This window comes from Musa acuminata, unplaced genomic scaffold (assembly GCF_036884655.1).
Source record: "Musa acuminata AAA Group cultivar baxijiao unplaced genomic scaffold, Cavendish_Baxijiao_AAA HiC_scaffold_412, whole genome shotgun sequence".
Taxonomy (NCBI): domain Eukaryota; kingdom Viridiplantae; phylum Streptophyta; class Magnoliopsida; order Zingiberales; family Musaceae; genus Musa; species Musa acuminata.
Genome location: NW_027020660.1, coordinates 38,172 through 63,789, shown reverse-complemented (window position 1 = coordinate 63,789; position 25,618 = coordinate 38,172). Strand labels below are relative to the sequence as shown.

At 37.2% G+C, this 25,618-nt stretch overlaps 3 protein-coding genes across 5 annotated transcripts; 2 read left to right on the top strand and 1 right to left on the bottom strand.

The window, feature by feature from the left end:
- The first annotated feature begins 1,418 nt into the window (after positions 1-1,418).
- Positions 1,419-3,599, top strand: LOC135658727 (transcription factor bHLH130-like). Of its 2 annotated transcripts, XM_065176194.1 has the most exons (6): positions 1,419-2,418; positions 2,496-2,761; positions 2,835-2,948; positions 3,023-3,088; positions 3,153-3,221; positions 3,296-3,599. In XM_065176194.1, the coding sequence occupies exons 1-6, from the start codon at positions 1,866-1,868 to the stop codon at positions 3,356-3,358; spliced, it is 1,131 nt and encodes a 376-aa protein (XP_065032266.1). In that variant the 5' UTR covers positions 1,419-1,865; the 3' UTR covers positions 3,359-3,599. The 2 variants fall into 2 exon arrangements, with proteins under 2 accessions (XP_065032266.1, XP_065032265.1); XM_065176193.1 differs by having other exon boundaries at positions 3,153-3,599.
- Positions 3,600-4,863: 1,264 nt separating this feature from the next.
- LOC135658726 (uncharacterized) lies at positions 4,864-8,586 on the bottom strand. The gene is made up of 3 exons (XM_065176192.1): positions 8,126-8,586; positions 6,397-6,626; positions 4,864-5,622 (listed from the first exon to the last, which is right to left on the bottom strand). The coding sequence occupies exons 1-3, from the start codon at positions 8,457-8,459 to the stop codon at positions 5,344-5,346; spliced, it is 843 nt and encodes a 280-aa protein (XP_065032264.1). The 5' UTR covers positions 8,460-8,586; the 3' UTR covers positions 4,864-5,343.
- Positions 8,587-12,828: 4,242 nt separating this feature from the next.
- Positions 12,829-24,806, top strand: LOC135658723 (protein EMSY-LIKE 3-like). 2 transcript variants are annotated; one of them, XM_065176188.1, is made up of 10 exons: positions 12,829-13,274; positions 14,426-14,619; positions 14,699-14,808; positions 14,896-15,145; positions 15,244-15,408; positions 15,493-15,561; positions 20,450-20,695; positions 20,767-20,835; positions 20,917-20,980; positions 24,252-24,806. In XM_065176188.1, the coding sequence occupies exons 1-10, from the start codon at positions 13,247-13,249 to the stop codon at positions 24,371-24,373; spliced, it is 1,317 nt and encodes a 438-aa protein (XP_065032260.1). In that variant the 5' UTR covers positions 12,829-13,246; the 3' UTR covers positions 24,374-24,806. The 2 variants fall into 2 exon arrangements, with proteins under 2 accessions (XP_065032260.1, XP_065032259.1); XM_065176187.1 differs by having other exon boundaries at positions 24,249-24,806.
- Positions 24,807-25,618: the final 812 nt, after the last annotated feature.

The window sequence follows — 25,618 nt, the reverse complement described above, 5'->3', positions numbered from 1 at the left end:
TATTGTTTGGTGCTTTAAAGATTATTAATGCTTATAAATAATCCTTCTACCATGTCCTATTAACTATGACTTTGTGTGCTGCTGGGTGAAGACAAGCAAGAAAAGATGAGGATTAAGCTTTGACTTGATCACGTGTCAACATCCCCCTATGCATCTAACACTGAACCAAGACAAGCTACGATTGGCTACCTCCACAAAGCTATTCCTTAAAACAAGATTATTATTATTTTTATGTGTAATAACAACGTTACAAACAATCTCATTGGCTCGAATGACTAATAAATGGACCACTCAAGGTGTGATTCGAAGAAAGACAGGGAGAGGGGTTGGCCCATCTTCTATTTCCTTGTGATCTTAGTTGATGAAGTCTTTTTTCTGACGGGAGAGAGCTACCTTAGTCCCCGATTCTCTCAGACGTTGGATGTGTCCGCTTGGAATCCGACGGTCAGGATGAGGCAGCAGAACAATTGATGATGACGGAGAGGAGATGAACGAGAGGCCCCGCTACGGTCCCAATTGCAAGGCAGGTAAATGAGGGGGAAGAATCTGAGCCTTCGCTTTTGATAGAGGAAGGCGCCACAGACGGGCCACGCGCACGTCATAGACAACCTGTTCCTCTCGTAGTCGACAAGATCAACACGAAGAAGACTCCACCCATGTGGCGGGAACCGTTTGAGCCCGCGTCCGTGAGAAAGCCCGATGGGGCAGGTGACGTGGCCGCACGGGGGTGGTTGCTACTGTATTCTCTGCCAAGCGACCAAACAAAGAAGGGCCATTTTCCATTGGCTCACATCTTGAGGCCCTACAGAGGAATGTGGGCCCCGCGGCCAGGAAGCAATAGGAGGAGCCTCTTGTAGATAGGGGTATCTAGCTCGATGACATAAACAGTTTAAAGGACGCCCACCAAAACCGGCCTAAAATAGCTAAAAGAAAGGCGCTGTAGGCGGGCCACACGCCTGTCGTAGCTAAAACTATTCCTGTAAGAGTGGACAAGATCAACACGGAGAAGACTCCACCCACGTAGTCGGACCATTTAAACCTGTGTCGCCGCGAGGGCATTTTGGTTACGTCGTCCGTGGGATTGCCCGATGGCGTGGGTGACGTGGTCGGGAGGATGCTTGCTACCGAATCCTTGGCAAGCGATGAAACAAACAAGGATCAGTTTCCATTCGTCGATACCGATGGGCCCTACATGAACAATTGGGACCCGCGGCGGGGATGCAATCGGAGGGGCTCTTGGGTGAAAGCGTATCTCCGTCAATTAGGATTGACGGCAAGGAAACGAGCGTGTGCGTGTGTGGGACGTCGCTGCAACGGCTGCCACTCGCTTGCGCTTTAAAGAAAGCTGCGGAGACGACGTCGAGCCGAATAAACAACTATAAAGGCAAATAGAATAAACAATATGAGAGACGATAAGAGCTTGAGATGGAGGAAGGGAGAGAGGGAGAGAGGGAGAGGGAAAGGGTTCTTTTTGGTGGTCCTCGACGTCGAGTATTGGAGTAATCTGGAGGCTTAGAGGTGGAGGAGGAGACGAGCCGTGAAAGAAACGATTTTTATCGGTTTTATTATTATGATTCATTTCTTTCTATTTCTTTCCTCCTCCTTATGTTTCCTATAAAAAAGAGATTTTTTTGGTAGACAAAGTGTCGGGGTTGGAGAGATTTGAATAGCTCGTGGAATCGTGTGAGAGTTGGTTGTGTCTTCGTCCCTGTTCTGAGGGATTCCGGTTGAAAGATCTGTTCTTTGAAGAGAGAGAGAGAGAGAGAATAATAGGTCGAGATCTTGTCAGAATAGTACAGTTAGGAACGGAGGAGAAAAGGCCGTGCCTTTTGCTGTAGATTTAGTGGAGAGAAGAGGAGGAAGTGATGTACAGATCACCGTCGTTGCCGGTGTCGAAGGATCTCAATCTCCCATATCCAAGCGCAGCTCCTTTCGACGGCCACCGGAAGCAGGAATCCAGCTCCAACATCAATCCTTACGGTGGCCACCACCACCACGAGGAGGAGGAACAACAGCAGCAGCAGATGAGCTCCGGCCTCCTCCGCTATCGATCGGCCCCGAGCTCGATGCTCGGAGAACTCTGCGACGACTTCCTTCCTGAGAGAACCTCGTGCCCTGAGACCGAGCTCTTGTTCGTCAGATTACTAGCCCCGGATCTCCAGATCCGCGACAAGCCTCCCGGTAGTGGCGGTGGTGCAGCCATAAGCCAGAGGAGCCCTCAGTTCACGGCGCCCCATCCGCCACCGGCAGCTTTCTCCTCGCAGATCATGTTTCACCAGCAGCAGAAGCAGCAACATGTGAGCGCGATGGCGATGGAGACGGAGCAGATTAAGAACGGAGACGAGGACAGCTCCTCCACCCTCGCACGGCACAGCAGCTCTCCTGGTGGTCTCTTTTCTCACCTGAGCGTGGAGGATGGTACGCAATCTCTTCCCTATCTTCTTCAACATCTAAAGACTCCGTCTTCTTTCGCTCTTCATTCTGCTCTTCTGTAGGCTATCCTATGCTGAGAGGGGTGTCTGGTTTCCGCAACGAGGATGAAGCAGACATGCTAAGGAACCAGATAAGCTTCTCGTCGAGGCAAAACTCCATGATGTCGCAGATCTCAGAGGTCGGTGGCAGCAGCCCCGAAGAGAGCAGCGGAGGCAGGTGCTACATGCCGGGATTTCCAACAAACACTTGGGACACCTCGTCCTTGTTCTCGGGCAGAGACGACGGAGGGAAGACGACGACTGATGCGCTTAATCCTGCGGAGCTTCAGGTAACTCCTCTTGACCTCCCTCTGTCCCTCCTGTCCATGAGATGCATCATCGTCGTTCTCCACCTCGGAACAGATTGGAGAGGCGAGGAATCATGCCGCAGGATACTTGGCGTTCCAGGATGCTGTCCCCTGCAAGATCCGAGCCAAGCGCGGCTGTGCAACTCATCCTCGAAGTATAGCCGAGAGGGTAATCTGCTCTTCTTCTTCTTCCTCTTCTCACCTCCATAACTACTCACTGATGGAATTCTTCTTCTCTCTCAGGTGAGGAGGACCAGAATCAGCGAGAGGATGAGGAAGCTGCAGGAACTCGTGCCGAACATGGACAAGGTATCACCTGCTGCAACAGCAATTCACGTTGTTGCAGCACTCTAATGTTCATTTCCACTTGCAGCAAACGAACACAGCCGACATGTTAGATTTGGCCATCGGATACATCAAAGATCTGCAGAAGCAAGTGAAGGTACTGCGTCTGCAAAGGTTTGCTGGTATTGTAGTTCTTGTGAATGTTAATTGGATTGTTTGTTGTTGTGGAAGACACTGGCGGACAGCCGGGAAAGCTGTGCCTGTTCATCCGGGAAACAGCAGTCGCATAGTTAGTGGTGGTTCATTCAATCAGAGCTCAACAATGTTCTTGGCAATGGCGGATTCAGTTGGAGGGGAGATCCACAATGTTCTTGCCGAAAATGGTGTGGGAATCATCGACAAGAGGATGGATACAGAAGGAGGAGCTTCTTATTTTGGTTGACTGGTCTTGTGTTTCCTTTTTATTGCCTTTTTAGCTGTGGAAGTTGTGGACGTACCTTCGGGCTGAATCAAAGTACAACATGATTTCTTTCTCTGTCGAAAGTAGATGGGATGAGAGAGAGAGAGAGAGAGAGAGAGAGAGAGAGAGAGGAGATGAGAGCAGCTGTATCCATTTCGCATGTATGGCGGTAGGGTCACGAAATCTCTCTCTCTCTCTCTCTCTCTCTCTCTCTCTCTCTCTCTCTCTCGCATCCTCGGCTTTCTGCAGTCGTCCTCCTTCCTCCAAAATTCACTGGCTGAAAGATCGGAAGATAGATTCGTCTTATAATAAATTCTTAAAATTTTTATCAATTAATTTAATTAATATTTTTAAAAATATTTTTTTTTATTATGATATAAAAAATCATAATAAAAATAAAAAAAATCACGTTGATCGAGGATTAATTCAATCTAAATCTAAATAAATATTCATATAAAAAAATAAAAGAATAATTTCACATTGATAAAAATTAAAAGAGTTAGATGCTATATTTCTAATAATCCGAACCAATCAAGCCATCACTTCTATATCTCAGACAGTGACTGATGGTTGACTTGGTCAGCCATTTGTAATCAAAAGAGGCTAATTGTCTTGTTATAGTTAAGCTTTACTCTTAACTCTCCAAGGATATAAATTCTCGCTAACTTCGATCATAATTTGGCTCGAGCATCCAAGGAGGTTGGCTCTCCGCAATGGTTGATAATTCTATGGAAATATGTAGTGTTTTCAAATGGTATGATATCAATATTCTAAGAAAATAGATCAGGTCAATTGCATTCCTGTTTTCTTTATGTGATCACTGGTCAGATTCACCAATGGTTTCTTCATGTGAGTTCGTTTTCTAGAATTCCTTCTCTTTTTCTTATCTTTATATTTTTTGCTTTTCCATTTTAATTCCTCTGCTCCGAAACTGGACATGGCATGAGTTGGCATTGCATTGTGGTAATTGATCATGAGCTCACATCTTGTGTCTTAGTAACTTTCTTTGCCATCAAAAAATGTTTGTGAAATACTCCAGCATTCTTGTCTTATCTTTGGACTTAAAAACTCTTAGATTGAATGATGTCGATTAAGAACTTTAGGTGGTCGGTATCGAAGCAAGGATCATATGTTCGGATCTTCTTTCGCAACACGCTTGAAAACAAATCTCTAATTAATTTTGCATGTTGGGTTTGACATATAGATCATGTCTCATCTACATATTTAAACTTATAGATTGGATGACATCGATCAATAGCAATTCACATATGGTCTCTTTGAAACGAAATTTATGACAAAAAGTATTCATGACAGTAAGAAAGATCTAAAAAACCATAGATGAAAAAGATGAACATGCTTTTCTTCCAGAGACGAGCTTAAACAGAAAAGACTCCAACTTTCAAGTAATGTAGCTTAACTTGTAATCCCCTTAATTTGATATTTCAACTTTAAACAGAAGCATTGCCATCTAACAGTTTTCGAGTTACCTCAAATTGGCCAAATTCATAAGGGATAAAAAGAAAAAATACTTCACAATAAAGTTCAATTCTTAGAACGTGGCCCAATTATGCACTGGAATATGTCTCTGGAATGATATAACAAAGTCGAATGAGCTGCAACTATGACGGAGCATCAGATGAAGGAATTATGGGAGGTAACTATGCTTCGTCATCTGCAATATGTTCTTTGCATGTGATCCACATACAGTGAAGTTGTACCTTCCGCATATCCAAATTTTCAGGCACACGTAGGATGCTTATCACATCGGTTTCATCTGTGGACCGACATCTCTCCAAGAAACCATCAATAAAAGCTGATATCAGAGGGAAGAGAAAAGGGGGATCCCTGGTAAAGTGACGCCGGCATCAACAATGAAGATGTTGCCTGAAACATAAGCTGATGAGTCATGAATAAGGTAACGGATAAGTGATGTCAATGCAGGATCTGACTTTCCATAGGTTCTTAATGGGACTGTTCTTTCAGCCACTCTATTCAGCCATTCCCTCTCCATCAGACCAGCAGTGATCTCTGACCTGAACAATCCAGGTGCTATAGAGTTCACACGAATATTAAATGCTCCCAGTTCCAAAGCCATTACCTGTTCAAGCAAGATAATATTGTTAATATCAACAATAAAAATAGAATAAAGCTTTCCCATAAAAAAAAAGTCATGTTAATTTGACATGAACACTGCCTTCAATGCACATGAAATTCTAAGAAAATAACAAAATCGATTTGAAGAGGAAAAATGAACTTTGAGAAGATACGAACACTAAACTCAGTTAAAGGTCTGCCTTACAGTTCCCACGTAAAGACAGCAAAAGACCAAGTGGAGCCTACTATCAAAAGCATCAGATCTACTACCTGAGGCCAATGAATACCAGATTTTTATGTACATTAATAAGCAATTGTCCAACTCCTCTCATGCAAAAATCATGAGTGAGAACCACTGTTGATGTCAAATACAACTTGATTGATCACTTGCAAATCAATGAATGGAAGCAAAAATGATTATAAAGGTACGTTTCAGACTAGCTGCAGTACATTTAGCACATATATCATACACCCACAGTTGTAGAACTTCTTAACATTCACTATAGTTTCACACATAAATCTATATAATGTGGCATAGCTATACGTGCTAAAAGTGGTCATATCCTTGCATTTTCACATAATAGCAAAGAATTTTAACATAGTAACAAACAAATTTACCCAAAATAACAATTATGAGAGATTATACCATCAATTGGTTTTTTTTTTGTGTAGCCAGTGCCTTATATGCACCATGACCATGGCAAGGTCCATGCTATGAAACACTGTGTTACATGCATACACAGACATGGGCAATCCATGATTCGACCAGACAGATTACCTTAGTAATTGCATTTGCACCCGTCTTTGATGCGGAATATGCAATTCCTCCAGGTAAATGGCCACGATCAATGCCACCAATAGATGAAATATTTATCACACACCCTTTCTGTTTTGCATCACACATGCGTTTGCAGACATGTTTGGATACTAGCCATGTTCCAGTTAAATTTGTTCTGATGTTGTTACTCCATTCCTCCTCAGACCAATCCAATGGTGAATTTACAGCACCTGGGACAGACAGCAATTTAGAGATGTAGGAAGCAAGCAAATTTAACACCAACTGGAGGCTGATTAAAGTGAAAGATTAGACTAAAAATATGTGTGAAAATACGGTTCATGTACGAAATGAATAATGCTGATCACAATTGACATGCTTATATCTTCTGGTTGGTTGGAGTACTTAACAATTCTGTAACCTATGTCTCAAATTTGCATTAAAACAAATAAACAGTGAAAGCCTGAAGCAGAACAAGAAAAATCCAAGATCATTTTATTGTAAATTCTCCTTCACTGGAAGCAAAAGGTTAATGTCTTCATTATAGTATCATGTGAGATTGCAACCATAGAATGATGATCTATAGCTAAAGTGAAAACATGGCAAGTCAAAAATGCCTAAGAAAATTAATCTAGTTATTGGAGAGGGTGAATAAAGAGAGAGCTAATCCATAGTAGCAAAGCTCTTCAAAACTTGAAATTCCAGCAATAACATCCTTGTAAAGCATGCTCGATAATTAACAAAATATTATGTCATAGAATAAAGAAAATATTCTGTCACAGGATCACTTTACATTCTTTTGAAGTCATCACTCTGTTCACTCTTTATGCTATCAGAATACCAACCTGAATTTAACATGAATTCTACATGTAGCTTCTCAAAACACTATGAACTATAAGTAGGAACATTCAACTAAAATGTATTAAATTAAGAAAGAACAACAATAATAAAGTCGTAAAGTCCCAACTATTTGGGATCGATTACATAGATTTTTTGTCATCATTGAGATCTGTAAAGAGTCATATCTTTAATTAAGTTAAAGAGTATTTAAATATTTATTTAAAGTGAATATGATAAGTTAAGTGCATTTAAATCCTTATTTATAATAAATATAGTAAGTTTTGAATATTTATAGTTAAGTTAAGAGTCATATTACACGCAAAATTGTGTCAGATCTTATAATCATGAAAATTAACTAAATTAAGTAGGAACACTAAACGAAAATATACTAGGTTTAGCAGTAATTCACTGTCAGCTTACTTCTTCTTTCTTGCTCTATATTATGCAGTGCCATCTTATCTCTTCTTTCTTCTGCTATATTCTTTTTCACATGGCTTCTTACTTTTTTCTTTTTCTCTGATAGAACATGGGGTTGTTACAACAACGTTTTTATTAGCAAAAAAAGATATGGTCACTATTGGATCTAAACCATAATGAATGCCCTTCGGTTCCAGAGCCAATAAACAGCTCTTCTATAAACGGGACTGATTTGTTTGGAACAGAGAAAAGTGGGTTTATCAAGCTCTATCCTTTTCGATTGCCAGCACACAGTATTTCCCTAGAAAAATTCATTCTATCGTTATCAACACAAATCCCCCAATCTTAAATCCTCTCAGTGTACTTTGACGTCATTCTTTTACATGGTCACAGTCAATTAGTTTGTTGAATGCCAAAATCTTCACCAAAGATGATCACAGATGTACTTTTTCCAATAAAGAAAAATAAGATTTACCTCGAATTCCGGCGTTGTTCACCAACGCATCGATCCGACCAAACGCATCCCACGCCGTCTGCACGGCGGCGGCGATGACCGCCTCCTGGGCGCTCACATCGAGCTCCACCGCCACCGACCGGACGACAGAGCACGCTCCCACTCCGTTGATCTCGTCGCAGAGAGACCTCAGCAGGTCGGTCCGCCGCGCGGCCGCGACGACGCAGCAACCGGCCCTCGCGAGGTCGAGGCAGAGGTCGCGCCCGATACCGGAGGATGCACCAGTGACCATCACGACCTTGTCGTCCAATCTCCTCCATGGCTGCCGGAGCTCACGCGCCCTCTCCGCCATCATAGATCTCCCCCCGCGCGTTGCCCCAAGATTACGGAGAGAACGCAGAAGAACGAGGAGTTAAAGAGGCAGCGATGGGATAAGAGAGGATCAAAACCTGGGTTTTATGGCTTTGATGGTGAGACTGGGAGGATCAAAACCTGGGTTTTATGGCTTTGATGGTGAGACTGGGTAATTACGGTGAATGCCACTCCACGAGGAACTTGGACGACGGCGGTCAAATGTTTGACCGTCGCGAAAAGAATGTCTCAGATACTTTTTAATTGGCGTGAATTCTCGGAAGTAACCACCCACCTCTCATCTTTTTTTGCTTTTATCTTTGACATGGTTTGCCTCTTGGTTTCTCTTTTCTCTTTGTTAAAAAAAATACACCAATCTATACTTAAAAAATGATAAGACTTTTAGTAAATTTGTTGAATTAGTAAAAAATAATAATCATTTATTCAAAAATATTATAATTGATATAAAAACTATATATATATATATATATATATATATATATATATATATATATATATATATATAAGAATACCTATTTAAAATCTAATTATCTTAAATTGACCTAAATACGAAGGGATTTCATCGGGCAAACCTTCGCTATAGTTTTATACGGTTTTATACCTTTAGGATTTGATTATTTTCAACATCTATAAAAGACAAACATAGAACAAGATCTTGGTTAGCTTAGAGTCAATATTCAATTTGAATAATTAAATTTTGAAATAATAACTTGATGCTAGAAGGAGACTTTCCCAATATGTCTTAGGAAAATCATGCTAGTCCATATCGAACAAATCCGATTAATCAACAATCCATCTCATTGCCTCTTGGTGTGCTGAATTATTTCATAGCCTAACCAAGTAAGTTCAAGCTTTAGTGGGAGTTGTCCAAATCATACTCTTTTTCATTCAAAAACTTTCTTATATGACTTATCAAGGCTCAACTCTCTTAGTGACATTAATTGTTCTTCTATAACCTACTACACCTACCCTATGTGCTATGGTAGAGCTATGGCCATCTCTAGAAAAAGCTCCTCGAAAGTTACAATCCCCACGATATGCCCTAGAGAAGGACATCGAGGGGCGTAAGATGTCAGTTGTTCAAGCAATCAAACTTTCACCCAAAGTCCATAATCACCTCTCCGAGATAGACCAACATCTTGAGGATAGAGGATAGAAAGAAAAAGAACAAACAAGGAAAGAAAAGCAACTCTAGCTTGACCCATATATTTGATCTCTTTTCATTATAAATATTTGGGAGGAGTCTATCCCACTAAAAAAATGTCTCCCCACGTTGGAGACATAAAATGGGATTTGGGATCCATCGGAGTATATTATAACATTTGAATCCATCAGAACTACCAACTCCCTCATGTGTCAAACTTTCTCAATCATTGATGTGGGCAACATGAGAATGGATTGCTAGGCTATCTCTAGACTCAAATATTTGATTTGACCAATTGATCATGTAGTTTAAGTTAAATTTTATCAGTTACAAACTTTAGAAGAAACTGACAACCTCCTTGCTTATGATACAACAAGAGGAGGGTGAGGCGTTAGCCAATTATGTTAAAAGTTTGGTGACAAGGTGTGTTTGGTCTCGATCCCAACCCATTCATTTTAATAAATACCCATATTAGCAACTTACCAACATCAAGATTTTTCTTGTTTGTGGTTACCAAACTACCAACCACATACTCAAAGCTCTTCTAAGAGGCCAACTAATATGTTATAATTGAATTCTTAATTGTTGGGAAGAGAAAAGTTGAAGGAAAGAAGTCAGCGAAACAAGAATCCATATGCTAAATGCCTAAGAAACGAAAAGTCAAAAAGAGATCAAAGCCCTTCCTATAGAGAATTCATACCACAAAATGTATCCTGTACAAAGGTATTTATATATATAAGGGAAAACAGACTGTTGTGCTCCCCTTAATCACTTAGGGTACTACTAATAAGGAGAGATCAAACTATTATAGATTTCATAAAATCATGATTTACTCATTAATGATTATTACGACGTAAAGTAATAAATGAAGAGCTTATTCGAAGAGGATACTTCGATTGTTATTTGGCTCAAATTTAAGAGACATCATCTAGACCATAAGGCCTTATTAAGAGTTAGGCATATGTGATTATAGGTGGTGTTGCCTCTAGGGGAGATAGTAGCTCAAAGTGCAAAACATATGTCGTGTGGGTAACACCATCCTAATATTTTTATTACATATGGCTTATATGGCATCATTTTGATCATGTTGCACCTATTGTATGTTACTCCACCGAGCTAGGAGATATGTGAAACTATTTCGATATTAATGCACATCTGTAAATAAATGTAATGGTCCTAAGTCATACTATAAAAGTCTCCCGGTATGATCCTAAAAAGAAAAAAACTCTGGTTATACCTATGCTTCTAGCTTTATCACTCTCCACACTTCATTGATATATAAACTCTTAAACTAACTTAAGTATCGAAAGACTTTGTCGGGCATGCTCCTGATATAGTTTTATATGGCTTGATACATTTGAGATTCAATTGTTATCAACACTGATAAAAGATCGATACAAAATAAAATATCAATTAACTTCGAGCCTACCTCCAATTCAAATAATCATATTTTTGACATAACACATTATAACCGGTCTAAAGAGACAATTGATTGATTTAGAATTATTTTTTGACATAACATATTATAATAGGTCATGAGAAATAATAGATAAAGGGAAAAACAGAGAGCAGGTCCTATAAAGTCAAATAGAGACATTACTAAGGAAATACTGAAGCAGAATGTATCTCATACAAAAAAAACTAAAAATTTCTTTTTTCTAAGAATTCACTCATTTTTTAACACATATAGACCTAAATGCAAAAATAAGTGAACAAAAATTATAATTTATCATCTGTTATTTTTGAAATGTATCAAAACATACGTAATTTTCATCCATGGCCACTTAGCTTATAAAAATTATTTTATAAATCTTAAAATATACAACACTTAAGTGTTGATTGATTAAAATTTTCATCCATGACAAAAACATTTCCCATATAGATGAAACATGGTTCTCCAAGAAAAAAAGAAAAAAAGCTTGGGAGAAACCAGCTTCTAAGAATAAAGACATTTAATACTTCTATGGTGGATTTGACACCAACAAGTTGGACTTGGGGAGTCCTGTTACTGACGACGGATCAAGGAAAGGAGATCTACAAGTAGAAATCGATAAGCTAACAAAACAGCTGAAGTAGCCCAACATGGAGAAAGCACAAATTACATCCAAATAAATAAATATATATCTCATACTTTACATTTTGATTTATAATTTTATTATATATAAATTAGTGGGGGATTGTTATATATAAGAAATTTACTATAAAAAAATGGGAAAAGGAATGAGGAGGAAGATTCAAAAAAGGTCATAACTCTTCAGAATAATTGAAAAGGGTATTTTGGCATCTTTTTGATGTCTACATAAACTCCTCTATAGTGAAATAGTAAAGTATGAGAAAATTCTAACGCAAACAAAGTATTAAATTCTTTCTTTCTTTCTTTTTATTTTTAATTAAATTATTATTCTTCGAGTAATCAAGAACTGTAGTCTCGATTATTTTAGGTAATAGGTATTGTATTTTGAAGATAGAATTTTCGTAAAGCCATTTGCGTGGTAGTAGAAAAATTATCTATTTTCGAGGATAGTTTTCTCGAGACGCATTGCCTAATTCTATTTTGTTCAAATTTTACTCTAGTCTCTGGTTAAAAAAAAAAGAAAAATTCATCTTGAAGTCTAAAAAGATCATATCCTGTTTTACTACCATCTTTTAAAGAAATGTAGCACTCCTTATGTAGCGTATTTATCTTAAATATCATATTTATATCGACGTGTTATTTATTATATATCAAATTTGTTTGATAGAAAAATAATGATTGTATTACCTAACAATGCCAATATTCCTGAACATACTTCACCTGTAAAACCTCTTCGATGATTAGATTTCATATCCTATTGGTTCCTTACAAAAATTGCATCTGCCAAACATCCAATATGACCTCTCTGACCATTAAATCTGTATCTTTTTTAATTGGTATCTATTTATGATGGATTAAAAAAAAATAGGAAGCTGGAATAAAAAGTATATGGCACTTATTATGTAATCAACAGAGAATATTTTAATATAAATATTCACTACAATTTGACGAAGATAGATAGCTTACGGTAAGCTGCAACATTGTCCCACCGAAACGGACGAGGCAGTGACGAAGTGGCAGATTCCGCAAACGAAAGGACATGATCTTGCCAACGTCATCATCAAGTCTTTCTATGTATACCTGATCCAGTCCTGGCCGTTCCTCTCGCCCTGGGCGGCGGCCACAAGTAGATCTCATAACCCCCGTCACCCTCTTCCAGCGCGTCTTTTCCTCACCGATCCATTCCGGAACTCACAAGGGTATTTAAACCGCAGCGGAAGGGTTTTGAAGTCCGCCTTCTCGGGTTTCCTTTTCCGGCTCCCTCTTTATTATATCGTTTCCTCCTCGCTCTCTTGTCTTCTACCCCTGCGTTCTCCTCTCCCTCTCCGATCGTTGCGGAGATTGCTCGAATTCTCCTCTGAGTCCTCGCTCCAATCGGCATTCCCAGGGCCGGATTGATTCCCTTGCTGCGGCGATCCGGTGGGACATTGCCTGGCTAGAACGGCTCTTCCCCTGGTTTATTCTCCCTCTTTCTGCTCGTCTTTGCCGGCAACTGTTTCGGTGGTTTGAAAGGTCCGATTCTTCTGATCTACCTTGGCGTGGGAGTCTGGCGATGGATTATGGCCCTACGGATAGCAGCGGTGAGTTTCATTGAGCATGCTTGCGCCGTGATCGTGTGCTTGGGTGTTAGGCGTGAATTGGCCGACGATTCTTGAGGCTTGATGTTTTCTATTCTTCTGGTGAATATGTGCGAGTGGCAGTTGATCAGCTCAAGTAGATTATGAATAGTTTTGCGGTCGGCGTCTCGGGTCAAAAATCTTGTTTTGACTTCTGAATCAGATCTAGGGTTTGGACTCCTGTCCGTTTCTAGTATCGATAAGTAGGAAAGAAGAAACTACGTGCTACTTAAACGTTCTTCTTTCATGACTAGCTTGCTATGCAAATGCGCCTATTGGGAGTCAAACTTGACTAGAAGAACGAATGAATCTTGTCATAGTTCATTTTGAAGATAAATTCCATAATGCAGAAGCATGAAAACCATGAATTGCATAAGCTACTTGACAAGCAAAGAGGAATTTATTGTTCCTAAAGACAACTACGAAGTGACATTTTAGTGCCTCATGATATTGGAGTTACTTAAGAAGTAAAAGAGGAATCTTTTGTTCCTAAAGACAACTGAGAAGTAACATTTTAGTGCTTTGTGTTCCCTTCTTTTTCTGATATAAAGGTTTCTCAATTTTCTTTCCTCTGAAAATTAGGGGCTTCAGACTTATGGTATATTGAGTTGGGGTGGTCTCCAAAATATTTGGCGTGCAGGAAAAATAATTATTTTGGTGATATCATCTGAATATATATGGATGCTGGCTTTATTCTGCTGGAACTTCTTATATGTAAAGTAGGAAGCTTCCCTTAAGCACCATTTATATATCTGAGATGAGTACATCGTAGGGACTGAACTCAATCTATCAACTGGGTTGTACTTGTATCTGTACTCCTCCTGTAGCTTTTTTTCATCTTTCATTTTATATTTTTTGGTTCATTATTTTAGTGAGTCAAAAAAAAAAAAAAAAAAAAGAAGCAGTAGGGGAGGGCTGCACAACCACTTTCAATGCTAACAAATCAAGTGTAAAAATAATTCATTTTCTTCAAACATCTTTCCAAAATCCAAACAATGATTACACAGATATGTTAAAGTGTTGAATTTTGTTGCATTTGGTAGCTTGTGGTGATAGTTTCCTATGTGCTATCATCTGTATTTTGATCTAATTTAGCTTATTTGTCTTCACTGCAGGAACTGATGATGATCTTCCACCGTTTCTTCACAATCGCGGAGGGCCTGTTACTGGTAGTGGAAAAACTACTGCTGCTGCACCTCCATGCTCTAGGATGCAGAATGATATGGAGAGCGTAATACATCAGCTTGAGCAAGAAGCATACTGTTCTGTTCTTCGGGCATTTAAGGCCCAATCAGATGCTATTTCTTGGGTATTCATCAAAACAGAAATAATTACTTCTGTTTTTTTCTATCTTTGGTACTTTAGTCTGAATTGATAAATTTCTTCAGGAGAAGGAAGGTTTAATTACTGAACTGAGGAAAGAACTGAGACTATCCAATGAGGAACATAGAGAATTGTTACGCAGGGTTAATACTGATGATATCATTCACCGAATAAGGTCTGCTTGTGATTGAGATACCATCTTCATTATTCATATATTTGTTAACATATAAAATATCTGTTAAACTTTTTTTATAAAATTCAGGGAGTGGAGGCAGGAAGGTGGAGGACAATCTAATTTAATTAATAATGTTCAAAGTATACATGATCTGGTTCCCAGCCCATCTGGTTCAGCTTCTAAAAAAAGGCAAAAGACATCTAACTCAGCAGCTTCCTTACCGGGTGGCTATCTCCCCAAGCTGCACTCGCAACCAGGTGCTGCTTCCATGCATCCATCAGCATCAACTGTAAGAAAAGGAAATGTAGCTGGGGCCAAAACCAAGAAGACTAAACCAGTAAATTAAATAATTTAAACATTGTCCTTGTTTGTTAGTTGTAGACATTTTCTTGTTATTCAGCTTATTTGATCTAAGTGCATTTTTGGTCCTTGCAGAATCCTTCTTCTGGTTCAAGTGTCAGGGATCAAATTAAAAACATAGCAACCAAACCTGGTGAAGCTGCAGCAAATGCTTCACTGATTGGACGGAAAATCATGACAAGGTGGCCTGATGATAATAACTTCTATGAAGCTGTTATAATTGACTATAAACCTCGTGAGGTTGCTTCAGTCTGGAGTATTAGGACTTCATTATTTATGTGCCAGTTGCTAGCGTTTGTCTTACTAATTTCAAATTGTTGTCAGGGTTTACATGCTCTTGTGTATGACATCCACACAGACAATGAGACATGGGAATGGGTCAATCTCAATGAGGTAAACTAATTCACCATTTGTTTAGTATAACATTATTTCTTTTCCTGGATTGCTATATCTTTTGCTTCTTTGGAGCTTTGCAACTATTTATTATTGAGGATGCTGATTTCATGGCTTCCTTTTTCTTGCTATCCGTATTGTCCTTTGTTCGTAGTAAAATATTGTCTTGTACAGATTTTGGACTTAAGGTCTGCTTCATTCTTCTCTCTCTGCGTAATTTATGAACTTGATCTTTTCACCGCAGTGGAGTGTGGATAAATTATGTGTATTTTGATCATTGTTTTGAGTAGCTATATTTAGTCTATGAATTACTGAAAATAAAGACATCTTATGGATGCTAAAATGCATTGTTTCATAAGGCTTAGATCCTAAGATTTGCTCTAGGTGAGCCTGATCTGATAGGCTTCATCTAAGACTACTTTCAGATATGTGCTTAATGAGCTTTTTGAAAGGTCAAACACCTAGAAGCAGCTCCCCTTTAGCAACTAGATATTCTTTTTATCTTTGTCTTCATTGTTAATTGTAATATGTAATACAAGAGATCAAATATAATTTTTATTTTTAAAATATTTCTTATATTTCATTATTTGAGAAAATGGAGCTGCTACCAATAGAGAAAATATTCCTACACCAAAGAGGAATAATAATTAACATAATTGGATTTAAACTTTGAAAACTATTATTCTTTGAGCTAACAAGTGTTTATTTAGATAATAATGATTGATAATCACAACTTTGTTTTATATTTAATGTCCTCTTTAAAATTATTTTTTATGGACTTCTTTTTTCTTAACCTTAATAATGTGTCTGTGCAACACATCGTGCCTAGGCTCCATGAAACCTTGGAGCCTCAGTGCACCTTGAGCTTTTAAGATCTTTTTTGTCAAACATTAGTAGTGAAAGACATGTTACACTATTACCTCAAGTTCAATCTGCTATATAGCTTTGGTTCATATATCTTATTGTTTCTGTTTCTCTATAGTTATTGATTTCATGTTTTGCTTACCACTGTAACTTTCATCTAGAAGAAATAATACAGCTCTGTTATTTTGTTCATATGAAGGCTCTTAAATATTTTAATGCTGGTTCATTTATGTTAATAGTGACAATCTGTTTTCTTATGAAAAATTGTTTCCGTTTAATGCTCATGAAACCATATTTGATAGACTAATTCATTCCTAATTCTTGCTTATTCTCTCTGACTGAGGTAAAAGTCATTTAGAAAACAGAGAAACAAGCTGATGCTGAAGTATGAATATTTTAATTATTCTAGATGAGGTATCTAAATATCCAATTGATTGAACTATGCTTTTGGAAAATCCAAGTAGTCTGCAGAACAAACTTCAGTATGACTTTTAGATACCTTGGCACAGGCTAAAGCTATTTAGGTGGACCAAGTTGCCCCTGAAAATTTTCAGGAGTGGCCATTTTTCACACACCCGATATGTGGGTCAATGCCTACCTAAACGGCAGATATCCTCGGTATATATTCCATGTTTGAGCAGCTTGATTGCAGAATTTTTATGGTTTTGAAGGTGGGCCCATAGCAGGATATCTTGGCATGGGGTCCATTTTTGAACAGCTCGATTGCACAAATTGTATAATATTTTACATATTTTGACTCATCTGATAACCTCATATCTTGATTTATATTGCATGCCATTGATAAAAAAAGTCAGATTTCTTTTGCTTTATATACAAGTTAACATGTGTATATATATATATATATATATATATATATATATGTATATATATATATGTATATGTATATATGTATGTATGTATATGTATATATGTATGTACATATATACATATACATACATACATATATACATATACATACATATATATATTTGTAGCCCTCTCCCAATATTTGGGACCATATGACTTCTTGTTCCTATTGTTGTGAAATATATAATTGTGCAGTTTGAACTAGTTATGGACTAGTCCTTTTGCAGCATCATCTGACAGTTCAATATGTGGTCTATGATTTCATGTTCTTAATGTCGAACATGTGAACCAGTATCACAACAGAATTTTCAATTTAGGACTTCTGTGTTCAAATTGGTGGCAATTGTTTATCAACAATCAATTAGATATAAGCGATGCTAGGATCTGACACTAGCTTGACCACACTAGATCAAACTGATAGTCACAATGAGGTTGAAATTATATATCTCACCAAATAAGATATAAGGATATAATCATAGTCACAATGAGGTTAAAATTAAATATTGGCCAAAACTGACAGCATTTGACTCCAATCAGGTGTTCTCTTGCTAGCAGAGAACAAAATATTGTCCAAGGCAGGAAATAGAGAGAAAAGAGGGAGAAAAGAAAATAGGCATTCTCTTTCTTGCAGAGAACAAAATATCATCCAAGGCAGGAAATAGAGGGAAAAGAGGGAGAAAAGACATCACAGAGAGAGAGAGAGAGAGAGAGAGAGAGAGAGAGAGAGAGAGAGAGAGAGAATATTAGCCATGATGATTATGCAGTATTTAGAAGCTGATTGGGAAGAAATATTTATGTTTTTTTTCTCCAAGGCAGGGAATAGAGAGAAAAGAGGGAGAAAATAAATCAAGTAGAGAGAAGAGGTAGGATAAGATAAGTAGAGAGGGATTCTGGATGAAGAGATTTCATTAAGAATAGTGTTTCAATTCTATGCCTTAAAAGCTACATGAAATTGCCTATTTATGTACTTTTCTCACCTAATAACACAAATCTGCTTCAGATAGGATTTTACAATACCTGACCAATTTCTTCTTGAGTACTAATTGGAGTAGGGAAAGGAGAGGTGTCAGTTTTCGTTTCCTGATTTTGTTACTGCTGCTGTGTTTCTATCAATATGAGTGTATGTTGTGTTGGGCTTTGTCTGAGTAGATAAAGATTATTCTGGATTGTTAAAATCCTAGTCTGATTAGGACCACTACACCTTATCTAAATATGGTCAAACTTGGTGCTGTGATGGATAAGATACTAACCTGAGCCTCCAGGTGATCTCAGACCTGCTGGCATGGTATGTGGGCCCTCCCTGACCTTCTCATCAATAGGGGCATCCAAGAATACTAAATCTGCAACTGGACCTTTATCTCTATCCCCAAACGGAGTCAAGCTCATTAAGCTCATGCCGGAATGCATCTGATTATACTAGTTTATAGTTGTAAGCTTAAAAGCTTAGCTCAGGGCCTCAGCATGGCAAGGGTGTTTGACTTCTATATCAATTGAGAACATGATAGTATCACCTCATGCACGACTAATCCTAGCGACAAGGGACCTCGATCCAATTGGCCAATGCAGTTCAACGTCTACTTTGACAAGCTTATGCAATGATCGATGATGTGACAACACAAGTATCATTTTGTACACGACTAACCCTCGGTGGCAACAAGCCTTGACTATTAAAATCTATATTATCAATCTAGTAAAAAAGATAACTTTGTACAGTAGTTAACAATATACTATTAACGGTATATTATTTACTGTTAACAGTAGTTAGACGGGGAGAAAAGAACTATTTATTGTTAGTAAGGGGATAAAATTGTCACCGACAATGTGGAAAGTGGGAAGGAGAGGCAGCGATGAGAAGCTGGCAACAGCAGCAGCAGTGAGAAGCTGGCAGCAGCAGCGAAGGATTAGTTTAAGACAGCTGCGACAGCGGCAGAAGTTGCAGACAACAGTAGTGGCAACGACGGAAGCTGCGGATTGTAGTAGCGGTAGGGGCGAAAGTTCCAGAGGGAGTCCATCGGTGGCAGAGGAACCTACGGTCCTCTCCCTCGATAGGTTAAGGAACTGCACACGGAGCGACGGTGAAAGGAAACTATAGGCTCTTGTGAGGCTGTTGGACCCGTTCGTCGACGACAGAGGAAGGCTCGGTCCACTACGTCTGTGGCAGAGGCAACGATAGAAAGCGTTAGCGGTGGAGACAGAAGCAACGCTAGGGTTGGTTCGGGGTCACGCAGGCGTGAAGTGTCGATTTTGAGGGTAAGTAACTGTGTTAGTTGGTTCAATCGAACCAACTAACTACTGTTGATTCGAACTAGACTTAAAAGTCTGGTTCAGTTGCCTTATTTGAATCGGGCACTTGCTTGGAGTGCCCAACGCTTGGGTTCGGGCGGCACATCATTGAAGCTCGCCGCCTGGTCCACACACGAGGAGCTCGGGCCTCGCCTCGCCTCACCTCGCCCGAGTGCCTAGGCGAGTGCCCGAGCGCCTATTTAAATCACTAACAACTCCAGATTTAGATGAGTGCATGTTATGAGGATACATCTCTTGACTCCACATGACTTTCTAGAGGTCCTCCCTAACCTCACACCATGATTCCTATGACACACCGATTACTATAAACTCCATATAAGAAACTTACCTTCGCCTCCAAAAGAAGGAATTCTTCTCTTTTCCTTCTTAGACAAGGGATCTTGACCTTGTCTTCACCCATGGAGAATTCCCTCCTCCGAATCAAAAAGACCATGAAGCCTAGTAAAGAGTGCCTAAGGGCCTCATCCTCCTCTCTTCAGGGGAACCCCCAAACAGGGTCAACCTTTATCTCTATCTTACTACGAGTCTCTCACTTGTAGCAAAGGTCCAGTTGCAGATTTTCCCATCTTGTAGGTGTTTTATAACTATAAACTAGCAAAGGTCCAGTTGCAGATTTTCCAGGACTGTTTCTCCTAGCTTTGTTTAGAGACTTTATGGCTCATGTAGTTAAAAGAGATCTGAAGAGCTAATAAATTATGTTCTCTCATCTATGCATCTTTTAGCATTCAATTTTTGATGATTTAACAATACTTATATGTGTTGCAAGCTCCTGCTAGATTTTTTTGGCAGATTTGGCAGCTTAATTACAGGTTTCTTAGCACTATGTCCTAGTTGAAATATTTGTTTTTGGCAGATTGCTCCTGAAGATATACGGTGGGTAGATGTGGAGCCTGTTATGTCCAATCCAAGTGGTCGTCATGGAACTGGACCTGGTAAAAAGCAGCTCTCAGGTCTCGGTGGCATCGTTCCATGTACTGGTAAAGGTGGAGGGTCCTCTAAGAACCAATCCAGCAAAAATTACATGTCATCACAGAATTGGACTGGAAAGAAGGGATCTCAAGATATTACAATATTTGATACAAAGATTCTGGTTAAGGATGTATGTGAAGAAATTATTCCATCTTCTGAGCTACAGAGATTGTTTGATTCACTGTATTCTTTGATGGGCAGGTGGAGAGGGTTCTTGATGCAAGTCCTCCAGATCCTGTAGAGATTGAAATGGCAAAGAAAATGCTCAAAGTAATGACACACTCAGAAATTTAGTTGGTTGCTGCTATTTTTAAATTCTTCTCAACTTTTAGGTTCATGTGATTTCTACAGGAGCAGGAACAATCACTGATCGATGCAATTGCAAGGATTGGTGATGTGTCTGATAGTGAAAGTGGTAATACATCTAAGCACATCTTACTTTTAAACAGACAATGCCCTTGCTGTATTGTGTTATGTGAAAAAAATATTACTTGTCTTGGGAATATATGTATATGAAGAAAAATGCATGTTTTCCTATTCATAGGAAATCAATGAAAGATCACCTATATGCACAGTTGGTTTGAGATAATGTGAACACTAGCTGCATCTTTGATGTTGGCTTTGGCTTGTTACACATATTATCTCTTTAGATATATCTTTCTAGCAACACTGCCAATGTCGGTCCCAAGCTCGGATGAAATGGTAGAGGATTGCTTTGGGTCACTAAGAACCAATATAAAACTACATAGATCTCATAAACACATAGGGTTAGGTCGTCACTCTGAAGTAACACGAGGCACCTTCACCAATTAGGTATCCCACAATGCTAACGGTGGGCTAAGACGTCTCTTAGAAGTAGCCTATCACATCGAAGTAGGTGAGGGTTTTATCATTATTTGGACTAATGCGAGTAAAGAAGCTAGTCCAAGAACATAGTATTAGGTTAAGAACACTTTCAAGAAAGCTGCTAAAATTAGTAGACACTATGAGGATAAACATTATTTGCTTACGAGAGATAAGTGGGTAGAAGAAATATCTAGAGAAATTGATGGTACTTGGTTTATAATTTGGTAAATATAGAAATGATATAGAAATCCTTGTACATAAGGATCTTAAGAACAATCTTATAGATGTAAAAAAAATTGGAAATAGAGATATAGTTTTAGAATTTATCTTAGGAAAACAGGCTTTGAATGTTATAAGTGCTTATTCTCATAAAGTTGTATTAGATGATCAAACAAAAAGAAAATTTTAGAAAAACTTAGACGATATCATTCAAGGAATGATTAGGATGGTTTGAATGAAGATGATGGTATGATTTTAGATTTTACATTTCATATGATCTCATAATTATTAATACTAACTTTAAGAAGTGAGATGAACATTTGACATTTTTCTCATTAGAATGTTAGTTACAATTGTATATAAGAATTGTGAAGTTATATATAGGTTGATGGTATTATGTATTTGTTGTAAAAAATGGAAGAAGAAAAAGATATTAAAAAAAATTACTAGGATTAAATGGTAGAATTTTAAAAATAATAATGCAAGGATTTTTAAGAATTGGATGGAAATGAAGATCGCTTGAAACTTAAACAGGATAATATTAATATTATTTGGACTATGTTGGCTAATAAGATTAGAAGTTTAACGAAGGATATTTTCTTAATGGTGCAAGGAAATCATAAATTAATTAATCATGCTTAAAGATTGATAAATTTATAAAAAATGAGGAGAAATTCAAAAGAAACATAGAATCTTAAAAGGTGTTAAAAAAGTTGTTAGAATGACAAGTTAGATACTAAGGATTAGAAAATAATATATATCGAATTAGTAGAGATAGGAAAAGCAAGTGCAAGGATTTAAGTAATGCTATATGTTTTAAAGATGAAAACAAAAAATTATTATTAATGATAACAAAATTGATAACGAAATTAAGGAAAGATGAAAAATTATTTTTATAAATTATTTAATGAATGTTCCACTTATGACTTAAATAATAGTGAGTAATCATATTTGTTCGCAAAATTCAAACTAGTGAGGTAAACGAAGTTAAAAAAAAGATGAAAATAGATAAGAGTGTGGATCTATGTAAGGTTTGAAAATTCTAGGTTTTAAGAAGATGCTTAATGAATAGAGGAAGAGCATTTTAGTGTCAATTTATAATTGTGAGTTACATACAAAATTATTCTATATATAGAGAAATTATGAGGCATACTATAAAAATGTGGAGCCATACTATGAAACTGTGAGAACAAATTATTGAAAGTGGTATAAGATTTGGAATAAATATCTCTGAAGATCAATTTAGTTTTATGCTTGAAAAATCAACAATATAAGTTATTTATTAAGAAAATTAATATAAAAATATAGAGAGAAAAAGAAATATTTATATATAGTTTTTATTGATCAGAAAAGACTTGTGATAGACTTTGTAAAGATTTATTTCGATGAGTTTTGGAAACAAAGATATATCCACTAATTATATTTATATTATAGATGATATGTTTGATAATGTAGCCACTAATATTAGAACTATAGGAAGTTTAGTGAATTTCTTTTTTGTATAGAACTATAGGGAGTTTGCCTCGTGAATATCTTAATAGTATAGAACTATAGGGAGTTTGTCTAGTGAATATCTTATTAGTAGAGAACTATTATCAACGATCCGTGTTAAGTCTCTAACTTTTTACATTATAATATTGATTATAATGGATGAATTTACTAATCATTTACTACGTTACTAGTTAATAATATTGACTTAGTTGATGAGAGTTTAAATGAAATTAATTCGGCACTAGAGTTGTGTAGACAATCCTTAAAAACAAAAGTTTTTAAATTAAATAAGGGCAAGACTAAATATATAAGATGTAATCTCAATAATACAAGGAATATATATGATGGATGGATTAGAAGTTTCATTAAGTAAAAGTTTTAGATATCTTGAATTAATTATTTAATAAAATAGATGTTATTCATAGAGTAAAAATAGGATAATTAAAATAATAAGAGACATTAGGACTATTGTGTGATAATTGGGTATCTTTAAGATCGAAAGAAAAAATTTATAAGATGTGATAATTAGATAAGTTATAGATCAATAGTTAGAAGAGGTGAAATGATTACTGTTAAATGGTACAAGGTATGAGAAGAGGTAGATGAATACTTAAAAAGACGTTAATAGGAACTATAAGTAAAGATTTCAATACTCTTAACTAATTTATGACTTTTTATAATATTCAATCGGGACAAAAGATTCATGTAGTCAACTCCAAATAGGTTGGGCTTACGACTTTGTTGACCTTGTTAAGAAGATAAAGGAAGACCTAAAAAAACTTTAATGAGAGACTATAAATAAAGATTTAAATTCTTAACTAAGATATAAATCTTTAATGATCTCAATGGCTGCAAAAGATTAGTCAGCCCCAAATAACTGAGACTTTGACTTTTTTGTTGTTGTTGTTGCATATATCTTTCTATTACACGGATTGTTAAGGTGTTTATTTCTCATTGAGATGCTTCATTTAGCATAGCATGCGCCGCACCAGTTACTGCTGCTAATTAAAACTTGATGCTTATCCAACTTCTCATGACAGCTTATTCATTTTAACTCGCCAGTATGTTTTGGATAAAAGGAATTTTCATTATGATACTTGATTGTAACCCAAATTTTTTGCATGAAGCAGAGGGAGAGGAGCCGTTGTCGCAGAGACTATGCAAAGAGCGAGGCAGGGCATGGGGTGAGGGGCAGCATGGTAGGAAGCAGCAAGCACTTCTTTTTCAGGACCCTGAAGGTTCAAGATGGTGATCATATAGCTGGTGACGGCGATGGCACCACAACCGGCTATTGAGGAGGAGACGATGACAACTGCAATGATCATTCTACCCGGAGGAAACCAAACATAGCCAGTAGCATGTGACAATGTGCACGGCAAAAGCCATGCCAAGAAAATTTATGGAGACGCAGTCTTGTGTGATCTCCCATTTGATCCGAAGGGAATAAAGAAGTGCATCACCGGCTTATTCTTTTACGGGAACTTTGTTTCTAACCATCTCCACCGTTTTTGAGTGGATGCATCAGCCAATTGAAGCAAACAGTGAGAGTAAAGAATGTAATGGCTGCGATGATTCAAGATTCTTTTATTGGAACTCATAATCCCGTATTTTTCTACAGTGTTCGGCAAGTTTAATTTTCTGCATTGGCTAATCAGTTGGAAGAATTCTGAGAAATTACTTTCCCATGGCATTGAGTATCAATCTGTTCATTGCTTGAATCTGAATTGTTCTCTCTTATATTTTTTTATATAATCTATATATTTATATTCTTACCATTTTTTCACATTGGTAAATGACTGCAATCCGTGAAATTTAAATTAATCAGAGATAGATATTTTTTATAAGTATAATTCGGACAAGCTTTAAAGGCAAGATTGTGTTCTTTTATCAATATTATTCTGTCTAAGAAATTATGTTATTTATTTCCATGTCGAGGCCTTGGTTTGATTTCTCTCTGGTGATTTCTTAATCCTAGCACCATTTTATTTAAATTATTATTCTTTTGTACAAATAGTAAATGGTGAAAATAAAATTCGATCTCATTAGATCAATATTTTAGATTAAATTATTGGATAATGTTTTAAATTCTTAATATCTTATAAGTGGATCAGATTTAGATCAATATATATTTTTTTTGGGTTATTTTAAGAAAAAAATATTTTAGGTATTCTTCAATCGATAATTTTTTTCAAACAGTATTTCTAATTTAAAAAATCAAAATACCCCTCTAAATATTACTATTTTATCTGTTTTAAGTTGTTACAGTATTTTCATTTGATTCATTTACGTGTTTTTAGTATTGAAAATGCTATAAATGCTATTGAAAATATTATAAGTGACATCATATTGTTCCGCTTTAATTATCATTGCTTATAAACGTAATATTTTTTGGATTGTAGTTGGTTTCATTGAGGTTATGAGTCCATTGTGATCCTTTATAATGCTTTCGAATCGGCTTCATAGTGTTTTTATTATGGTCACTAAAACATCATAAAAA